The sequence below is a fragment of the Hippopotamus amphibius genome, chromosome 4 (assembly GCF_030028045.1).
Source record: "Hippopotamus amphibius kiboko isolate mHipAmp2 chromosome 4, mHipAmp2.hap2, whole genome shotgun sequence".
NCBI lineage: Eukaryota > Metazoa > Chordata > Mammalia > Artiodactyla > Hippopotamidae > Hippopotamus > Hippopotamus amphibius.
In genome coordinates this window covers 110,786,917-110,803,704 of record NC_080189.1, presented here as the reverse complement: position 1 = coordinate 110,803,704, position 16,788 = coordinate 110,786,917, and the positions used below count along the sequence as shown (strand labels likewise).

Below are 16,788 nucleotides of genomic sequence, written 5' to 3'. Positions count from 1 at the left end.
ATCAGAATGGCCATCATCACAAAGTCTGGAAACAACAAATGTTGGAGAGGGTGTGGAGAAAAGGGAACTCTCCTGCACTGTTGGTGGGACTGTAAGTTGGTACAGCCACTATGGAAAACAATTTGGAGGGTCCTTAAAAAAACTACAAATAGAACTACCATATGATCCAGTCATCCCACTCCTGGGCATATACCCAAAGAAAACCATAATCCCAAAAGAAACTTGTACCATAATGTTTATTGCAGCACTCTTTACAATAGCCAGGACATGGAAGCAACCTAAATGCCCATCAACAAATGAATGGATACAGAAGATGTGGCATATATATACAATGGAATATTACTCAGCTATAAAAAGGGATGAGATGGAGCTATATGTAATGAGGTGGATAGAACTACAATCTGTCATACAGAGTGAAGTAAGTCAGAAAGAGAAGGACAAATATTGTATGCTAACTCACATATACAGAATCTAAAAATGGTACTGATGAACTCAGTGACAAGAACAAGGAAGCAGATAAAGAGAATGGACTGGAGAACTCGAGGTATGGGAGGGGGCGGGGGGTGAAGGGGAAACTGAGAAGAAGCGAGAGAGTAGCACAGATATATATACTACCAACTGTAAAATAGTCAGTGGGAAGTTGTTGTATAACAAAGGGAGTCCAACTCGAGGATGGAAGATGCCTTAGAGGACTGTGGCGGGGAGGGTGGGGGGGACTCGAGGTGGGGGGCGTCAAGGAAGGGAGGGAATATGGGGATATGTGTATAAAAACAGTTGATTGAACCTGGTGTACCCCCCAAAAAAAAAAAATAATTTAAAAAAAAAAATGATTCCAAAAAAAAAAAAAAAAATTCTTTCTGGCTTCACAGCATCCCATTGAATCCATGCATCATAATTACCCCAACTCATCCCAAATGTGTTACAGTTTAACTTGCTTAAAGGTTTTTCTTTTCTGAATAACATAGTAAATTTTATAAAATATGCATCATTTACATTTTGACAGCTTTCTAAACGTTGTATAACTAGGTGCATGGTATAAACACTCGAGTTGGTTTGCACACTGCACATGGTACTCAAAACTATTACTAGTTAACCCCCAAGAGCATTTTGCCAAAATGTCTGCTTTTGGTATCCTTTTCAGGATTTCAGCACTGTCAGGGCTGTAACGCAAATGATTTTGCTGGTGGGAAATGTCAAATGGCAAATTTATTTTCATTTGAAGTTTTCACTCTTTATTAAGGGATAACCTTTTGAAAAATGCTTATTAATCACTCCTTTAAATTCTGTGATTCTGTGTGTGTGTGTGTCTACTGTAAGATACTTGTTTCAACTGATGTTCGATCAAGATTGGGCTTCATAATTAGAAAACTGAAAAAGATTGCTAGATGGAAGTTTCTAGTCTAACACATGGTTAATTGTTGTTCAGCCACTCTCAACATTGTGTAATACTTAAGATGATACTGATAGAATAAACAAACGAGTTAACTGGTTTCAATTCTCTTCTTACTCTTTTGGTGATTATTCAATCACGCTCCTCCCACACTATATCTGCTGACACTGGTCAGTGCAGGTGGGGTGTTACCATCCTGGTATTCATAACCTGCGAAGGCAGAAGGAACATCAGAGTCCGCTCAGTCAGAGGAGCAGCAGACAATGGATCGCAAGTGCCCAAGTCTGAAACTTAGCGATGGCCACTTCATTCCCGTGCTGGGATTTGGAACCTCTGCACCTGAGGAGGTAACAGCCGTGGTCTCGGGGTTGAGGTATAAAAAGAAAAGGGATGTAACATAAGTGAATGGGGACTTGGGTTTTCAGGTGGTTGAGTTCCTGTGTGAAACTGGGAGGGTCATTTTGTTCCACTCACCAGGTTAGAACCATTCCTCCTGTGAGGGAAGAAAGCATTCAGTCTTCGCTCGCCATCCCGGCCTGAAGCTGAGGACACCACCAATTATTCTGGGCTCCGCACACCCAGCCCCCCCACCCCCCATTTCCATCTCTTTCCCAGCTAGGCAGAGGAGCTGAAACCCAGCTGTCAGGAGCACTGACTGTAGCTGCTTGGCTTTCAGGGTGATTGTAATGGGAGGGTTCCTCTGTATGTTTCATCCATTCAAGAACTCTTTCCTCCTTCCAAAAAGACATCAGTTAGAGAAGTATTTGAGGTAAAAGGTCCTGAAGATGAGGTGAAAGAAAAATAATGGGAGAGAATTGCCTTTCCACTGTGGGGTGCCTCCTGAGTGCCCTGCAAGGAACACGCCCACCTGTGTTTGAACTTTTACTTCTGTTTCTGCTGTAAACTTGTTCTAAAGGAAAATATAGCACTTGAGGGAATGAGGGACAATTCAACAGGAAAATATAGTATCATTTTAGGGAACAAGCTACAATCTACCCAATCTATTGGTTTTGTACTGAAATTGTTTCAAAGTATACTTCAGTGCTTGGGCATAAGAGGTGTGAGTGGACAAGGCACTAGATTGGAGGCCAGAAAGTTTGCTGTGCATCTTGTCTTTAGAGAATGTAGTTGTAAGAAAAGGACCTGGTCCTTAAACTTTGAGTCTCAGTTCCCTAATTTATAAAACAGAAGAAAATATTTGGAGACATTTTGCAGACAGAAAACAGGGCTTGTTTACTTTGTAGTGCAAAGTGGGGTGAGGGGCGGGAGGGGTCCAGGCGATCGCTCAAGCTCACTGGTTTTCATTCCTCGGTACATCCCCGAATGCCCGTGCATTTAAGGAAAACCAGGACTAGACCCATCAGAAGGCAGTTACACCAAGCACCTACCCCCTTGAAAAAGAAAATACTCTGAATAACATCAACAGAATATAAGTTAGCATTAAAAAAGAAGTTAATCCTGCCATTTGCAACCACATAGATGAACCCGGAGAATGTTAAGCTCTGTGAAAGAACTCAGACATAGAAAGATGAACACTGCGTGATCTCTTTATAGGTGGGATGTAAAACAATTGATTTCATAGAAACAGAGAGTAGAGACATGGTGCCCAGAAGCTGAAGAAAGGGGTGGGAAAAATGTTGGTCAAAGGGTACACACCTTCTGTTAGAAGATGAATGAGTTCTGGAGACCTGAGGTACAGTACGGTGACTATAGTTAATAATAAAGAATTGTATTCATGAGATTTGCAAAGTGAGTAGATCTTAGGTGTTCTCACCACACTCAAAAGGTAGCTATGTGAGGGGATGGGTCTGTGAAGCAGCTTGGTTGTGGGAAGCGTTTCACAGTGGATACTTATATGAAAACACCACTTTGTGCAGCTTGAATAGGCACAGCTTGTATTTGCTGTGTTCTGTGTGGCTACACTGGTGGACAGAGGACTCTTAGAAGCTTTCACCTTGTTTACTGATGCTTTGTACCACGGACCTTATCCCTTTGTTGACTTTGCTTCAAACACCTCACAAGCATAGATCGTACCCATGACTACAGCTATATGCTGAGTCATTTGGGTTCTTGCAGCAAAGCACTGAAGCTGGAGGTGGTCTTGGGGACCTCAGATGCCAGTGATCAACCAATGATTGCCCGGGATTGAAGGGGCTCCTGGATGTGCACTTAACTACTTACCAGGACGTTGAGGACAACCGTTCTGAGTTCCTCAGCACACGTGCAGAGCTAACCAGAGGCGTGAAGAAAGGCTGCTGCTGGGGAGTATCGCAGCTTGTGGGTTAGTGAAATAGAGACGCAGGATTGGAGAACACACGTATGGAACCAAGAGGGGAAAGCAGTGGGGGAGGGCTGTGGTGGGATGAATGGGGAGATTGGGATTGACATATATACACCAGTGTGCATAAAATACACAACTGAAAAGAAAAGAAAAAGCTTGTGCCTGAGCAATCTCTTCATCATGTGGATATCCAACGACTCCCTTTGTTGCTTGTGTAGGTTCCTAAGAGTGAAGCCTTGGAGGTCACCAAATTCGCTATAGATGTTGGGTTCCACCATATCGACTCTGCTCATTTGTACCAAAATGAAGCGCAGGTTGGAGAGGCCGTTCGAAGCAAGATTGCAGACGGCACTGTGAAGAGACAAGACATCTTCTACACTTCAAAGGTGCTGTGTGTGGTGTGTGTGCAGATGTGTGCAAGAGGTTGTGTGCAGGTGACAATTATGTAATAGGATCAGTAGTTGTCTGGTGAATGGTTCTTATTGGTGAGACTTGTTTTCCACCCATATTTATATATTAAATCTAGTAACCCCACTCCCCCCGCAAAAGAAGAGTGTGATGGTAACTTTTTCTTCATCGACGTCTTCAAGTTGTGATTGTAGAGTAAAGTCACTGTACTTCTCTGAGCCTAGATCAGAGCTGTGTGATTTCATATGGACTAATGAATCAGATAGAACTGTGTTCACATTATAGCTTTCCTTACCATCTTTGTGACTTTCTAAAATGTCTTCAAATTCTAAATCTCCGTTCCTACTTTCATCAATAAGAGAGGGAAATAGGAGAGGCACTTTGTGTATCATAGAAGATCTTTTTTCATACAAAGATGTTTTTCACACATATTTATATATTAAATCCAGTAAGCCCACTCCCCACCCCCCAAAAAAGGCAGAGAGTGACAGTAACTTTTGCTTCATTCTTGTGTTCAAATATTTTTTTACATACATTTATTTATTTATTTATTGGCTGCCATGAGTTTTCGGTGCTGCACATGTGATTTCTCTACTTCTGGAGAGCAGGGGCTCCTCTTCGTTGCAGTGGGCTGGCTTCTCAGTGCAGCAGCTTCTCTTGTTGCAGAGCACGGACTCTAGGCCCATGGGCTTCCGTAGTTGCAGCACATGGGCTCGATAGTTGTGGCTAACGGGCTCTAGAGTGCAGGCTCAGGTTGTGGCGCTCCATGGCATGTGGGATCTTCCTATAGCAGGGCTCGAACCCGTGTCCCCTGCATTGGCAGGCGGATTCTTAACCACTGTGCCACCGAGGAAGTCTGCAAATTTTAATTTTAGAGTAAAGTCACTTTACTTCTCAGAGCCCAGAGCAGAGCTGTGTGATTTCGTATGGGCTAAGGAATCAGACAGAACTGTGATCAGATCATAGCTTTCCTTATCATGTGGGTGATTTTCTCAAACTTCCTCACATTCTGCATCTCAGTTCTCACCTCCACCAAAAAGAGAGAGCCATCGGAGAGGCCTTTGTGTATTACACAAGCTCTAGCCAGGGTCTTGAGTTATGTTCTGCCCGTGTTAATATGCTCAAAGCATCTTTTCCTTTAGTTACGTAAACAAACAGATCCTGATTCATCCTGAGAGGATGGATTGTTTGAGCAAATTAGACTAAGTTTGTCCTTTTACACTGTATGAGGCATAATCCAGATAATGGGCGTGGTAAGTATTTGCTAATGTTTTCTGTCCCTTGATTCATTGCCTTCAATTGTGAATGACATACTGAGGATACATTCCATCAAGTCCTACAGTTTCCATGGGTGGGTTAGACCAATTATGCAAATGAAAAGGAAAAGGGGCCTTTTTTCCCCCATGGTCATCCATTTCTAAGAAGTAAAAATGTCTAATTATTAAGTGAAGTAAGAGAAACAAAGTTCCCTACAGCAGTATTCAACACAGCTTCTATTGTTTAACCTCTGCAGCTTTGGTGCACTTCCCTTCGACCAGAGCTGGTCCGACCAGCCTTGGAAAAGTCACTGAAAAATCTGCAACTGGACTATGTGGACCTCTATATTATTCATTGTCCAGTGGCTCTGAAGGTGGGCAGTGTGCGTGATCACATCGATTTACTCCTTGTGTGAGAATGTCTGTCTACTTGCGTGGATGGTTGAATTACGATTTTCCTTAGTAGGATGTAGCGATGATTACACTAGAGTAGAATCCTCCAAATAATCCTTACTAATTATCTTTTTACTGAGTGTTTTTGAATCCATATTTCCCTTTCAGGGAAGTTTCCAAGAAGTAAGCGTTCAGCAATCTGACACCCTCTGCCTCAAACACTCGAGGACATAGACATAGGCATGTTCAGCCCAGGGCACTGATTATGACTCCGAGTCCCCTGGGGATTGCATGGGCACAGAGTTTGGTGCAGCCGTGGTGAGGAATGACACTGTCTTACACTTGAACATGATGAGTTCCACTCCACTTTCACCCTTTCACGTTGAGCAGATGTGGTGAGGGTCTCTCGGGGAGCGTCTGAACCTAGCAGCCCTTATAGGCACTTGGGGGACCGTGCGTGCACCATTGGCTGTTCGTAGACTGCACTTAGCCATTAACAGCTCTAGTGTTAGGCTGTTGATTACAAGGTATAGAACTCTGCTCAAGCATCCTGTGCAGAAGAGGTTACTGGACTATGCAGGTGGGAAGATTTGTTCAGATTTCAGGATTTGGAGGACTCTTCAGAAAGGTCTCCTTTTTTCTAGCCCTTATCACGGCATTCCTCTTGGTTGGCTTTATTTTTATATGAACGTTTTCCATTGATGGCAAATACGGCCTTGGGTCCGTTCAAGGCTCACCGTCATGAACATTTGCGAGCATGCCAGGATCGTCCACCTTCCACACCTACCTCAAGAGAGCCTTGCTGTTTCGTGTGCCTGCCCTCGTGCTATCAGATGTTCAGTGGGAAAAGGAACTCTGATTATCTAGCCAAGGCCAAGATTGCAATTCTTATGCCAGCAATAAGGCAGAACTTACTGCCTTTGCCAGCAGGACAGAGGCATTTTGCAAGAGGAATATCCATGGGGCAGAAAAAATTCTCATAAGCCACCGACAGTCCCCACTAGGATGTAGGGAGATTGTATTTATTAAGCCGTATTTTAAGTGTAAGAGGTGAGTGGAAAGCTGCCTGCTGAAGACACTGCTGACGTCTCCATGTGCAAATCCCTTTGCAGAGATTAGAGTCCAGAATGTTGCTACACCTGCCCTGTGGGGTTTCGGATCCTGGTCCTGCTGTGCCCGGCAGCCTGGCTGAGGGTGGGGGATTATTTTGTGACGTCTCTAAGATGACTGCTTCTATTCCAGCCAGGGGAGAAACTTTTGCCAAAAGACGAAAATGGAAAAATGATATTTGACACAGTGGATCTCTGTCGCACGTGGGAGGTGAGTCCGTGGAGGAGAGAGCCCAGGGAGGAAGTCAAAAGAGGGGCGCCTCCTTCACTTCTTGCACCTGTGAGAATGGGCGGTGGACCATCAGATTCCACACTTCATGAACTCTAAAGGGCTGTTACGCTGCGGATGCGGTGGGGGAATCAGTGCTGAAATGTTCATAGAGAGGAGAATTTGGGACAATGAAGATGAGCATCTCCTTCCTACCACGTGAGGGACCTTCTGCTGGGTTTTACTAACGAGGAGGCAGTGATTCTTATTCTTGTGTCACAACCTTCTTCCCCCTTTATCTTCTTGATAATCAATGCTAAATCTTCACAGGAGACCCTGTTAACAGATATTTTGTTAGGCATTTATTTTGATCTATAGCCCATTCCAAATCATGTTCACCGCCCCCACCCCCACTTCCTCCCCAGGCCCTGGAGAAGTGCAAGGATGCAGGACTGGCCAAGTCCATCGGGGTGTCCAACTTTAACCGCAGGCAGCTGGAGAGGATCCTGAGCAAGCCGGGGCTCAAGTACAAGCCCGTCTGCAACCAGGTGAGGGTCTCGGTCTCCTCTCCTTCCTGCGCCAGGTGTCTATTTGTCCTCCCCTCTTCTTCATCCTACCTTTGTGGGACAGAAGATTCTAGAGAGCAGAGCCTCTGTCTGGAAGGGTGTGAATTGATCCCATGATGGTATCTCTGTTTGTAAAGTCTTGGTGGAAAAGTTGGGGAGGGCTCCCTGCTAAGTTGTGGGTAGGAATTTAGGGAAGGGAGAGCAGAGGAAAGAGGGTTAGAAGAGGTACCCTGAACTTCGAGCAAGCTGGGATGAAGGGAGAGAGCAGCACTGACATATACACACCACCAAATGTGGAAGGGATGGCTGGTGGGAAGCTGCTGCTCAGCACAGGGAGATCCACCTGCGGATGGGGGATGACCAGGGGTGGGATAGGGAGGGTGGGAGGGAAGCTCAAGAGGGAGGGGATACGGGGACATATGTATACATACAGCTGATTCACTTTGTTGTATAGTGGAAACTGGCACAACAGTGTAAGGTGTTACACTGCAATAAAGCTCTGAAGAAAAAAAGCCATACATAATATTTTGTGACCTGGTTCTGATTGTGGTTCACATGTCACTTTGTGTCATGTTTGTCAAGCCCTTTTCACCTAGAAGGGTTACTCAATCTTTTTTTTTTTTTGGTTTGCTTTTTGTTTTTGTTAAATTGAAGTATAGATCGTTTACGAAGTTTCATGTGTACTGTAAAGTGATTCAGTTTCATATATATATATATATACATACATACATATATATATTTATACCTTTTCAGAATCTGTTCCATTATAGATTATTACAGGATATTGAAGATAGTTCCCTGTGCTATGTAGTAGGTCCCTGCTGTTGTCTGTTTTATATACAGTAGTGTGTTTCTGTTAATGCCAAACTCCTGATTTATCCTCCCCCCATATTCCCTTTGGTAACCAGCTGTGGGAGTAGAAGCCCCCAGACGTGGCTCTAAGCGGCAGGTGCGCTGGGGGAGCGGCGAGCTCCTGCTGGGAGCGGAGTCTCTGTGTTCCTCCCCAGGAGCTGTCCGAGGGGACACGTGCTCTGCCACCCAGTGTGCACGCGCACCACGCACAGTGCTGGCTGCCCTTGCTTCCCCTTCGCTGCGCAACATGGGTCAGCGGCTCAGATTCCGGCCCTGTTTCCCAATGTGCTGCCCACAAAGGCTGCTGCGGCCGCTGCCGCCAGGCCCGCCTCCGCTACCGGCTCGGACGTCCCTCGGGCACTGAGCTCCCAGAGCTGCTGGCCTGAGGCTGCCAGCGTCGTACCCCCAGCCCCACTGTGGGGTGCAGGGAATCGCTCAGATTTCAGCCCCCCACCCGGGTGTGGGCTCCCCGCCAGAGCTTGTGTGCTCCCAGAGCTCCCAGTGGCGGAGCTGTACTCACTGGGAGCACGCTGACCAGGGGCTGCTATGGCCGGGCCGGGCCCTCCCCTCCGCACACCGTGACAAGGGGGCTCCTAGGGCAGACCCAGCACTGTCCTGTTCACACCCCCACTGAGGCCCAGACCTCTCTGCGGGCGCTTCCCGCTGTCTCTGCACAGGCCGGCAGCATCCTCTCCCCAGCTCTGTGCACACACCAGCAGGCATGCCTCTGGGGCTGGGAAGTGCAGCAAGGTGGCCAGGACCCTCTGTGCTGGTCCCTCTCTGTCCTGCCTGCTGCAGGCCGGCCGCTGCACTCTCCCCTGAGCCTCTGAAGCCCCCCATGTGTCCCAATGGATCTCCAAGCCTGTGAAGGAGGTTCCTAGCGTGAGGGAAGCTGTCCTCTTTCACAGCGTCCTCCGGGGGTGCAGATCACATCCCAATTCCTCTTTTTCTCTTTCTCCTGCCTGGTTACCTGGTGACCTTTCTGGTTTTATGAGATCCTCTGCCAGCATTCAGTTGGGATTTGGCAAGAGCTGTCCCACAGGTAGATGTATTTTTGGTTGATTTAGTTATTGGAGTCGAATTGCTTTCCAGTGTTGTGTTAGTTTCTGCTGTACAACCAAGTGAATCAGCTCTAAGTACACATATATCCCCTCCCTCTTGGGCCTCCCTCCCACTCCCCACATCCCCCCCCACCCCCCGCCAGGTCACCACAGAGCACCGAGCTGAGCTCCCCGTGCTGTGCAGCAGGTTCCTATTAACTATCTAGTTTACACATGCTAGAGGATGTATGTCAATCCCAATCTCCCCATTCATCCCATGGGAAGAGCAGAACTCCACATTCTTCTATTCTGCCCTCTTGATCTCCACCCTCGCAATTTCTTGCTTTCTGCCCAATTCCATGTCCAAGGCTCAAACACTGTGTCATGTCCCAGGTGTGCAATTAGGCATGTCTCCTGGCAATGCGCAATAGCATTTAGGAATCCAGATCTGGTCCCTAGAGATGCTTGTTCTCAGGAATGTCATAACTTTTTACGTTTTCAGGAAACAGAGATAGAAAATGTATCGTTTTCAAAAACAATCATCACTTGATGTTGATATTTCCAGTTCAAAGTTAATGTTACAATTAAATTGTAGCATTTTTTCCTTCAGCATTTTTTAAGCTTTCTTTTTACACTTTTTCCTTTCGCATTTTTTAAACTTTTAATCTTTCTCTGTCATATGAATATCACCTTTTCATGTAATCTGACACTCTTCTATGTTGTGATTCTGCAGGTGGAATGTCACCCTTATCTCAACCAGAGCAAACTGTTGGATTTCTGCAAGTCCAAAGATATTGTTCTTGTTGCCTACGGTGCTCTGGGATCCCAGCGATTACCTCAATGGTAACGAACATTACTGAAGGCAGCAAGGAGTTTACCTAAAACTCCATGTTTGATGACATATGTTCAACCACACCATACTCAGTGCTCTGGAGATAATTCTCAACTTGCTTGGGGGAGAGGGGGAGGGACGGAAGGTATCCTTCTCTGTTATCTTCCCATCACACAGCCATTTTTGTTTTACGTTGTGTTCATCTTGTACATTATTCAATAACAAATGCCTGCATTAAAAACTATACATAATGCCCCATTTGAGACCAAAGACCTAAGCTTATGTCATGATTTCCTTATTTATTAACTAATGAACACATTTCTAATCAGACACTTTCCAAGCCTCACTTACTTTATGTCTACAATTTGGATAATAATATAATAACATATAACCCCCAGGTCTATCATGATCACAAAAATTACACTTAGAACCGTGTTTGGAAACATCTATAAAAGTACTGCACAATGTAAATAACGATGAAATGAATAGCTCTCATGTTGGGACTACTCAATGTTTATCAATACCTGAGAAAGGTGAAAATTAAAAAATATTTTGCAGTCTTTTCCTTCTCTTTCTCTATCATGGCCTTGTCATTACTTTGGGGCTATGATTATAGAAGAAGAACAGACCCTGAAAAGCAAAAAAGAAAAAGATCCATGCGTTTAGCAGTACTGGTCCCAACTCCAGCATGCATCCAACAGACCTGGAGAGCTTTGTAAACCCAGGCTGGGAGGTCCCGCAGTTGAGTTTCTGATTCGGTGTGTCTGCAGTTAAGCCATGGAGTCTGCATGTCTCACAAGGTCCCAGGTGACACTGAGGCTGCTGGCCCAGGGACCACAGTTTGAGAAGCACTGGTCTGGCGTGGACCTACGTGGTGTCTTTGGGAAGCCAGCTAACAAGCTGAATACTCAGTCTCAGCTCTTCAGCATTTCCGAATTTCCTTGCAGGATGAACCCGAATCTCCCAGTTCTCTTGGACGACCCCGTTCTTTGTGCCATTGCGAAAAAGCACAAGCAAACCCCAGCTCTGGTCGCCCTTCGCTACCAGCTGCAGCGCGGGGTTGTGGTCCTGGCCAAGAGTTACAATACGAAGCGGATCAAAGAGAACATGCAGGTGATGAGTGGGGCTGGGGCACAGGGCTCCCCACCAGGATCCTTCACGAGGATTTGTCCGGCTCTCAAGACCATCTCTGGGCCAAGATGAGTTACCTGTTATTTCCCGTGCCCGTGTGCCTCATGTATATTCCTCGTGGCTGTCTCCTCCTGCTGTGGCAACAGGACAGGTGGCTTGGCTGCAGAGGGTGAAGATGGGACAGAAAACAGAGGTTTTAGTTCCAACTTCACATCTGCAATTTGTTCTGTCACCCTGTGCAAGTGACATCTTCTTTTCTTCATTCTCCAATGAGGAAATTGGATTATGTGGTTTTCTTAGACCCTTTGGGCTGCTACAACCAATAGCACAGATTGGGTGGCTTAGAAACAGCGGAATCTGATTTCTCACTGTTCTAAAAGCCAGAGGTGAGAGATCATGGTGCCCGTGTGGTCAGGTGAGGATGCTCTTCCAGGTCACAGACGTCTCCTTGCCTCCTCACATGGTCGAAGGGGCAACAGAGCCCTCCCAAGTGTCTTATATGATAGATGATGTTATTTAACTCTCATTCATGAGGGCTCCAGCATCATGAGTTACTCACCACTGCAAGGCGGCCCGTTCTAATACCATCTCAGTGGGGGTGAGGTTTCCAACAGCTGGGCAGCACACAGATTCTAGCAGCAATCTTCAACCTCTGAACCATCATGGTTTTATGCTGCATTTCTCTGGATAGTAACACAGTTTCATTTTCATACTTGTAGTCTCCCTGAGTTTCTGCCTCTCCGAAGAAGATCCTGTTCAAGACTAAGTCCACTCTTGCTAGGGTGTCTGGCTTTTGATTTCTGTGTAGGAGACCATGAATACACCGTTACCTCAGCTGTACAGCCAAGTCTCCCCAGTTGAGGGGTCTGATGGAGAGATCATGTATGCATCTCGTGATTCTGTGGTGTGAGAACAGCCTGCACTCAGCTCAGCTGGGCTCCCTCACGTGTGTGCAGTCAATGCCGAGCAGGTTGGCAGTTGTGCTCTAGCCGGTGGGGTGGCTGTTGTCACAGCAGCCCGCACCCTTCTCCACACTGCTTTTCGTGTGTAGCTGATGGACTGTGGCCACTAACCTGGTGTTCATCTGAGCACAGGGGTGAGAGCCCAAGGCAGTGACTGGGAAAAAAACCCTGTCGTGTCTAGGCTCAGAACTGCCTTAGCATTTCCTCTTCCAAATTTCATTCTCCAATGCAGGATACAGGTCAGGCCAATTCAAAGGGCAGGAAAGTATTACTCTGAAAAATTGTTTTTGTCTTTGCATCCAAATTTAACTCCATATTACAGCTGGAACTGACTTTCTAATGTGATATGAAGATGGATATATGTGGGTTTCTGTATGTTTAAGCGGAAATCTAAATGCCCCTATTTCTCACAGATTTTTGTTACCAGCTCTGTCATATATCAAGTGTCCATAAGTGCATTTCTGGCCTCTCTCTTCTATTTAACTATTTACTTTTCTGCACTCTCTTTCTGTAGTGGAAAGTAGTCTTGCTGTTCAGAACGGTACTTTGTTCTTCTCCAAGGTTGTCTTGACTGCTCTGGTTACCTGTTCTTTTATGTAAAACTGAGGATCACCTTACCCTCTTCATACACAGAAGAATGTATGTTTAAGGCTTTGGTTCCTGTTGCTTTGAAACCCTAGAGCACTTTGAAGCAACGTGATTCCTTTACAAAACTGCACTTTCCATTCCATGACCATGATATGAATGTTTAAGTGTTTGGGTGTTCTTTAATCTTTTCAGCACATTTCATACCTTTCTCCACAAAGGCATTGGAGAGGCTTTCACAGGCGGGTCCTCCTTCCACTACTCACTTAAGCTAAAAACTGTGTCATGTGTAGGGCTGGTGGGAAGAAAAACGCTGTCTCATGTCAGCTCCAGTGAGGTATTTTCTCCGAATTGTCCACCTGCCCCTTTCCTTGGAAAAAGATGATTCGAGTTTCTTTGTTTCCTGTCACAAGCAATTCACTTAGAAGGCTTTGGGACGGAAGCACTGTAGGCCTTTGTTCTGTGAACTGGAGCAGAGAAGGAGGGGGAGTGGGAAGGAGAGGTGAGAACCCAGCAGAAGGGCTCCCAGGCTGGTCCACTTGGAAGCTGGGGAGAGGCAAGGCTTCCCTGCACCCTCTTCTTGTCCCCATCCAGCTGGAAAGTCCTCCAGTGCCCAGGGGGAGGCCAGCTCCTGGGGGATAAATTAACGTGAAACTTCTTTCCATTCTGCAGGTGTTCAACTTTGAACTGACTTCAGAAGATATGAAAGCAATTGATGGCCTCAACAAAAATTTAAGATATTATGATTTACTCATGTAAGTGACTTGCAGATGTTTCACACACACTGTGTTCTGTAGAGGCAGGTCAGCAGCGGAATTAGCTTTCTGAAAACTTAGTGTCAGGGAGACAAGCCTGATTTCCAGTGTAGAAGGAAACCAGGGCTTCCTGTAGACCTCAGCCCAGAGGTTTCCTCCAGGGCTCAGTCTCTGACGTGAGAGAAATGTGAGCGGGGCCCAGGGCAGCCCTTGAGTAAACTCACCAAAGTGCACATCATGGTGAATTCACTACTTTATGTCCCTAATCTCTGTGGCTGGTGCACTTCCTCTCAGGGCTGATGCACCCGTTAGACACCGAGGCACAGTGCCTCCAGCCCGCTATTCTCTTAGGGCCCTATGACAATGCTTCATCTTTAATTATTTTTACAATCGGGGGAAACGATTAAATTAGTAATGACCGTGTCATCATGAGTCCAGCCTGGATATGTTCTTTCCTATCTGAACACAGCTGTGAATGTGTGGCTGGTGTGTTTTATGGAGGAGGCACCCACGGAGGCCAATGTGCATCGGGGCTGGGAGGGCTCCGGGGGCCGGTTCCACCCACTCCCCTAGATGTGTGTGCCTTTTCTCCCTAATGGCCATGTCCTTCCCAAGACACCATCCATTCCTTTCAAACTTATTTCTTTATTGGCCTTTTCCCCCCATGTTACAACTCCCATTTCCTCATCCCTGTAATCTCACCAAACCGAGTTACAAATGGATCCTGAACTTAACTGACCCTCCAGTGAGTGACTGCTGTTTTCTTAGCGGCACACACCCAGGTTAGATCGCCTGGGTCTCTCTGGTGTGTTGAGTCAAGACTCACCCCACTGCTGCCCTTGTCCATCAGGGGTCCCTCCCCTGGGGGCCCCTCCCTCCTTGTCTTTTTCTTCTTCTCTAACGTGGAATTCAGCTGCTCAGTTACTGCAGGAGGAAGTGAGGACTGAAGAGAAGCAAGACTAGTCAAACAGGGAGAAGTTTGGAAGGGAGTTGAGACAGGAGGGGACACAAAGTAGTGAGGAAATGGACATTCAGTTTCAAATCGAAAATCTCAAGAGTCTCTTTCTTGTTTGTAAAGAAGACATACACACACACACACACACGTGCACGTGCGCGAGGGTGAGACAAAAATTATTCGCCCTGTGGCTGTAGAAATATAGAAATGTGTGTGTGTGTGTGTGTGTGTGTGTAATATGATTCTGAGGAAAGACTGGATTAATGAGAAAACGGTGGAAAGTTCCTTTCCTGTGCTCGGCGTCTGTGAAGTGTGTTTCCACCTTCTCCTTCAGTAGGCTGCGGAGGCCCGGACTTACTCATCTTTGTGGACTTAGGTCAGCGGCACAGCTCTTTGCACAAGGAATTGCTCAGAATGCACTCTTTAAGGAATTGAATGGGGAAGGACAGATTTAGAAAGAGAAATCAGAACATGAAAGAAAGGAAAACAACAGTGATACTCATTACTGAATAACGTGTTCTCAAGTAGTATAAATTAAGAAGACAGTAATCACATTGTGCAGGTATGATTATTTAGGTATGTGATATCTCTTCAATAGAATAGAATTTCCTTCACGGAGGCACCCTGTTTTGGGGAGGGTGCTCAATATTTGTTTGTTGAATGGATTTATGAAAAAAAGCCACTAACTCCTCAAGTGCGACCCTTCCCATCATCTACGCTCAGACGTTCCGCCTGGGGCTGACAGGACCTCCATGTGCGGCCGTAGTTCCCGCCCCGTGTCATACATTGTCCTCTGAGCCAGACTGCTGGCCGCGGGGGAGGGAAGGTTGCAGGTGCCGCTGGGGACTGGGCGCAGGCGCCATTTGCACAGGGACGAGGCGGCTGCGCGTGTGCCTGTCGGGGTGGGAGGAGGCGCGTGTTCCTACACGGGGAGTTCTCCCCCGTCCACAGAGTAACGCTGCCTTTGACAACATGGCAGAGTTAATAAATGAATCCCCCTCCTTCTCCTTCAGTTTCGCGGACCATCCTGAGTACCCCTATTCTGAAGGATATTGACCCTGAGCCATCCACGGTGCCTTCTGCCAGAACTTCTTGCTTCTCGGGCTGTGAGGAGGATTTCTGTATTTGATGGAGGTGTTTAAAAGAAGGGTTTGAACTTCTGAAATTGTGTTTTTCTTTTAAAAAATTTATGAAATAATAAAGACTTCAAATAAGGATACTAGTTCTTCCGGATAAGAAAATAATACATACAAATTGCAGAAAAGTTGGAGAATACAAGGGAAAGGGTAGAAAATAAAGATAACCTGTGATTCACCCATGTAATAACGTTGGTGCCTTTTCCTTTGTCGATGAAAAAAGAAACAATCTAAGAAAGACAGGAAAATTTCATTCCAGGCAAATTTGAGAATTATGACCCAGGAAGAGCATGTGAGGAAGCTCTGAGAGCTGCTCTGTGCATTAGAAGTCAAGGCGCAGTTACAGAAGTGTTGAGACAGAGGGCTGTACATTTAATGACATGTCATTGACAGTTTACATGATCCAGATCTGAGTGCCATGATGGTGGGTCACGTGACCGCTGGCAAGAAGAAGAAGGAATGTCATCTTCTAAGCCGCCGTCTTGCTGATGCTAGGAGAACGTTGCTCTGTATGGCTGAGCAGGTGTTCCCGCTGATGGGGGAGCTTTGGTCCACGCGGAATGCAGACACACGATGCACAGTGAGGGGAGAGAGGAGGGCAAAGGGCAGAGAAGAATCTTTTATGTCGAAATGTTCTTGACTTTTCATAAAGTATGTATTTTATTTCACACCTTCATGATATCCCTATAAAAATACATGTTTCTTTACAATTGGAAATAATCTTCAACATACAGGTTGTATACTTATTTTTTTACTTCGCATAAGTATTTTTGTAAGCTATCAAGTATTATCTGGTGGTTGCCAAGGGGAGGGTTGGGAGAGGTTTGGAGTGGGTGGTTGGGGTTAGCAGATGCAAACTGATATATACAGAATGGATTTACAACAAAGTCCTATTGTATAGCATGGGCAACTATATTCAATAGCCTATG

The 16,788-nt window shown here is 46.0% G+C and overlaps 1 protein-coding gene across 1 annotated transcript; it reads left to right on the top strand.

Moving 5' to 3' along the window:
* Positions 1-1,653: 1,653 nt before the first annotated feature.
* Positions 1,654-15,820, top strand: LOC130851309 (dihydrodiol dehydrogenase 3-like). The gene is made up of 9 exons (XM_057731434.1): positions 1,654-1,737; positions 3,890-4,057; positions 5,593-5,709; positions 6,971-7,048; positions 7,471-7,593; positions 10,237-10,346; positions 11,283-11,448; positions 13,686-13,768; positions 15,737-15,820. Exons 1-9 carry the CDS (start codon positions 1,654-1,656, stop codon positions 15,777-15,779), a joined length of 972 nt encoding a protein of 323 aa, XP_057587417.1. The 3' UTR covers positions 15,780-15,820.
* The last annotated feature ends 968 nt before the right edge of the window (positions 15,821-16,788 follow it).

Coding starts and splice junctions, on each gene's coding strand:
- LOC130851309 (XM_057731434.1), top strand. CDS start 1,654: ATGGATCGCAAGTGCCCAAGTCTGAAACTTAGCGATGGCCACTTCATT. Junction 7,049..7,470: donor ATCTCTGTCGCACGTGGGAG/GTGAGTCCGTGG, acceptor CTTCCTCCCCAG/GCCCTGGAGAAGTGCAAGGA. Junction 13,769..15,736: donor AGATATTATGATTTACTCAT/GTAAGTGACTTG, acceptor CTTCTCCTTCAG/TTTCGCGGACCATCCTGAGT.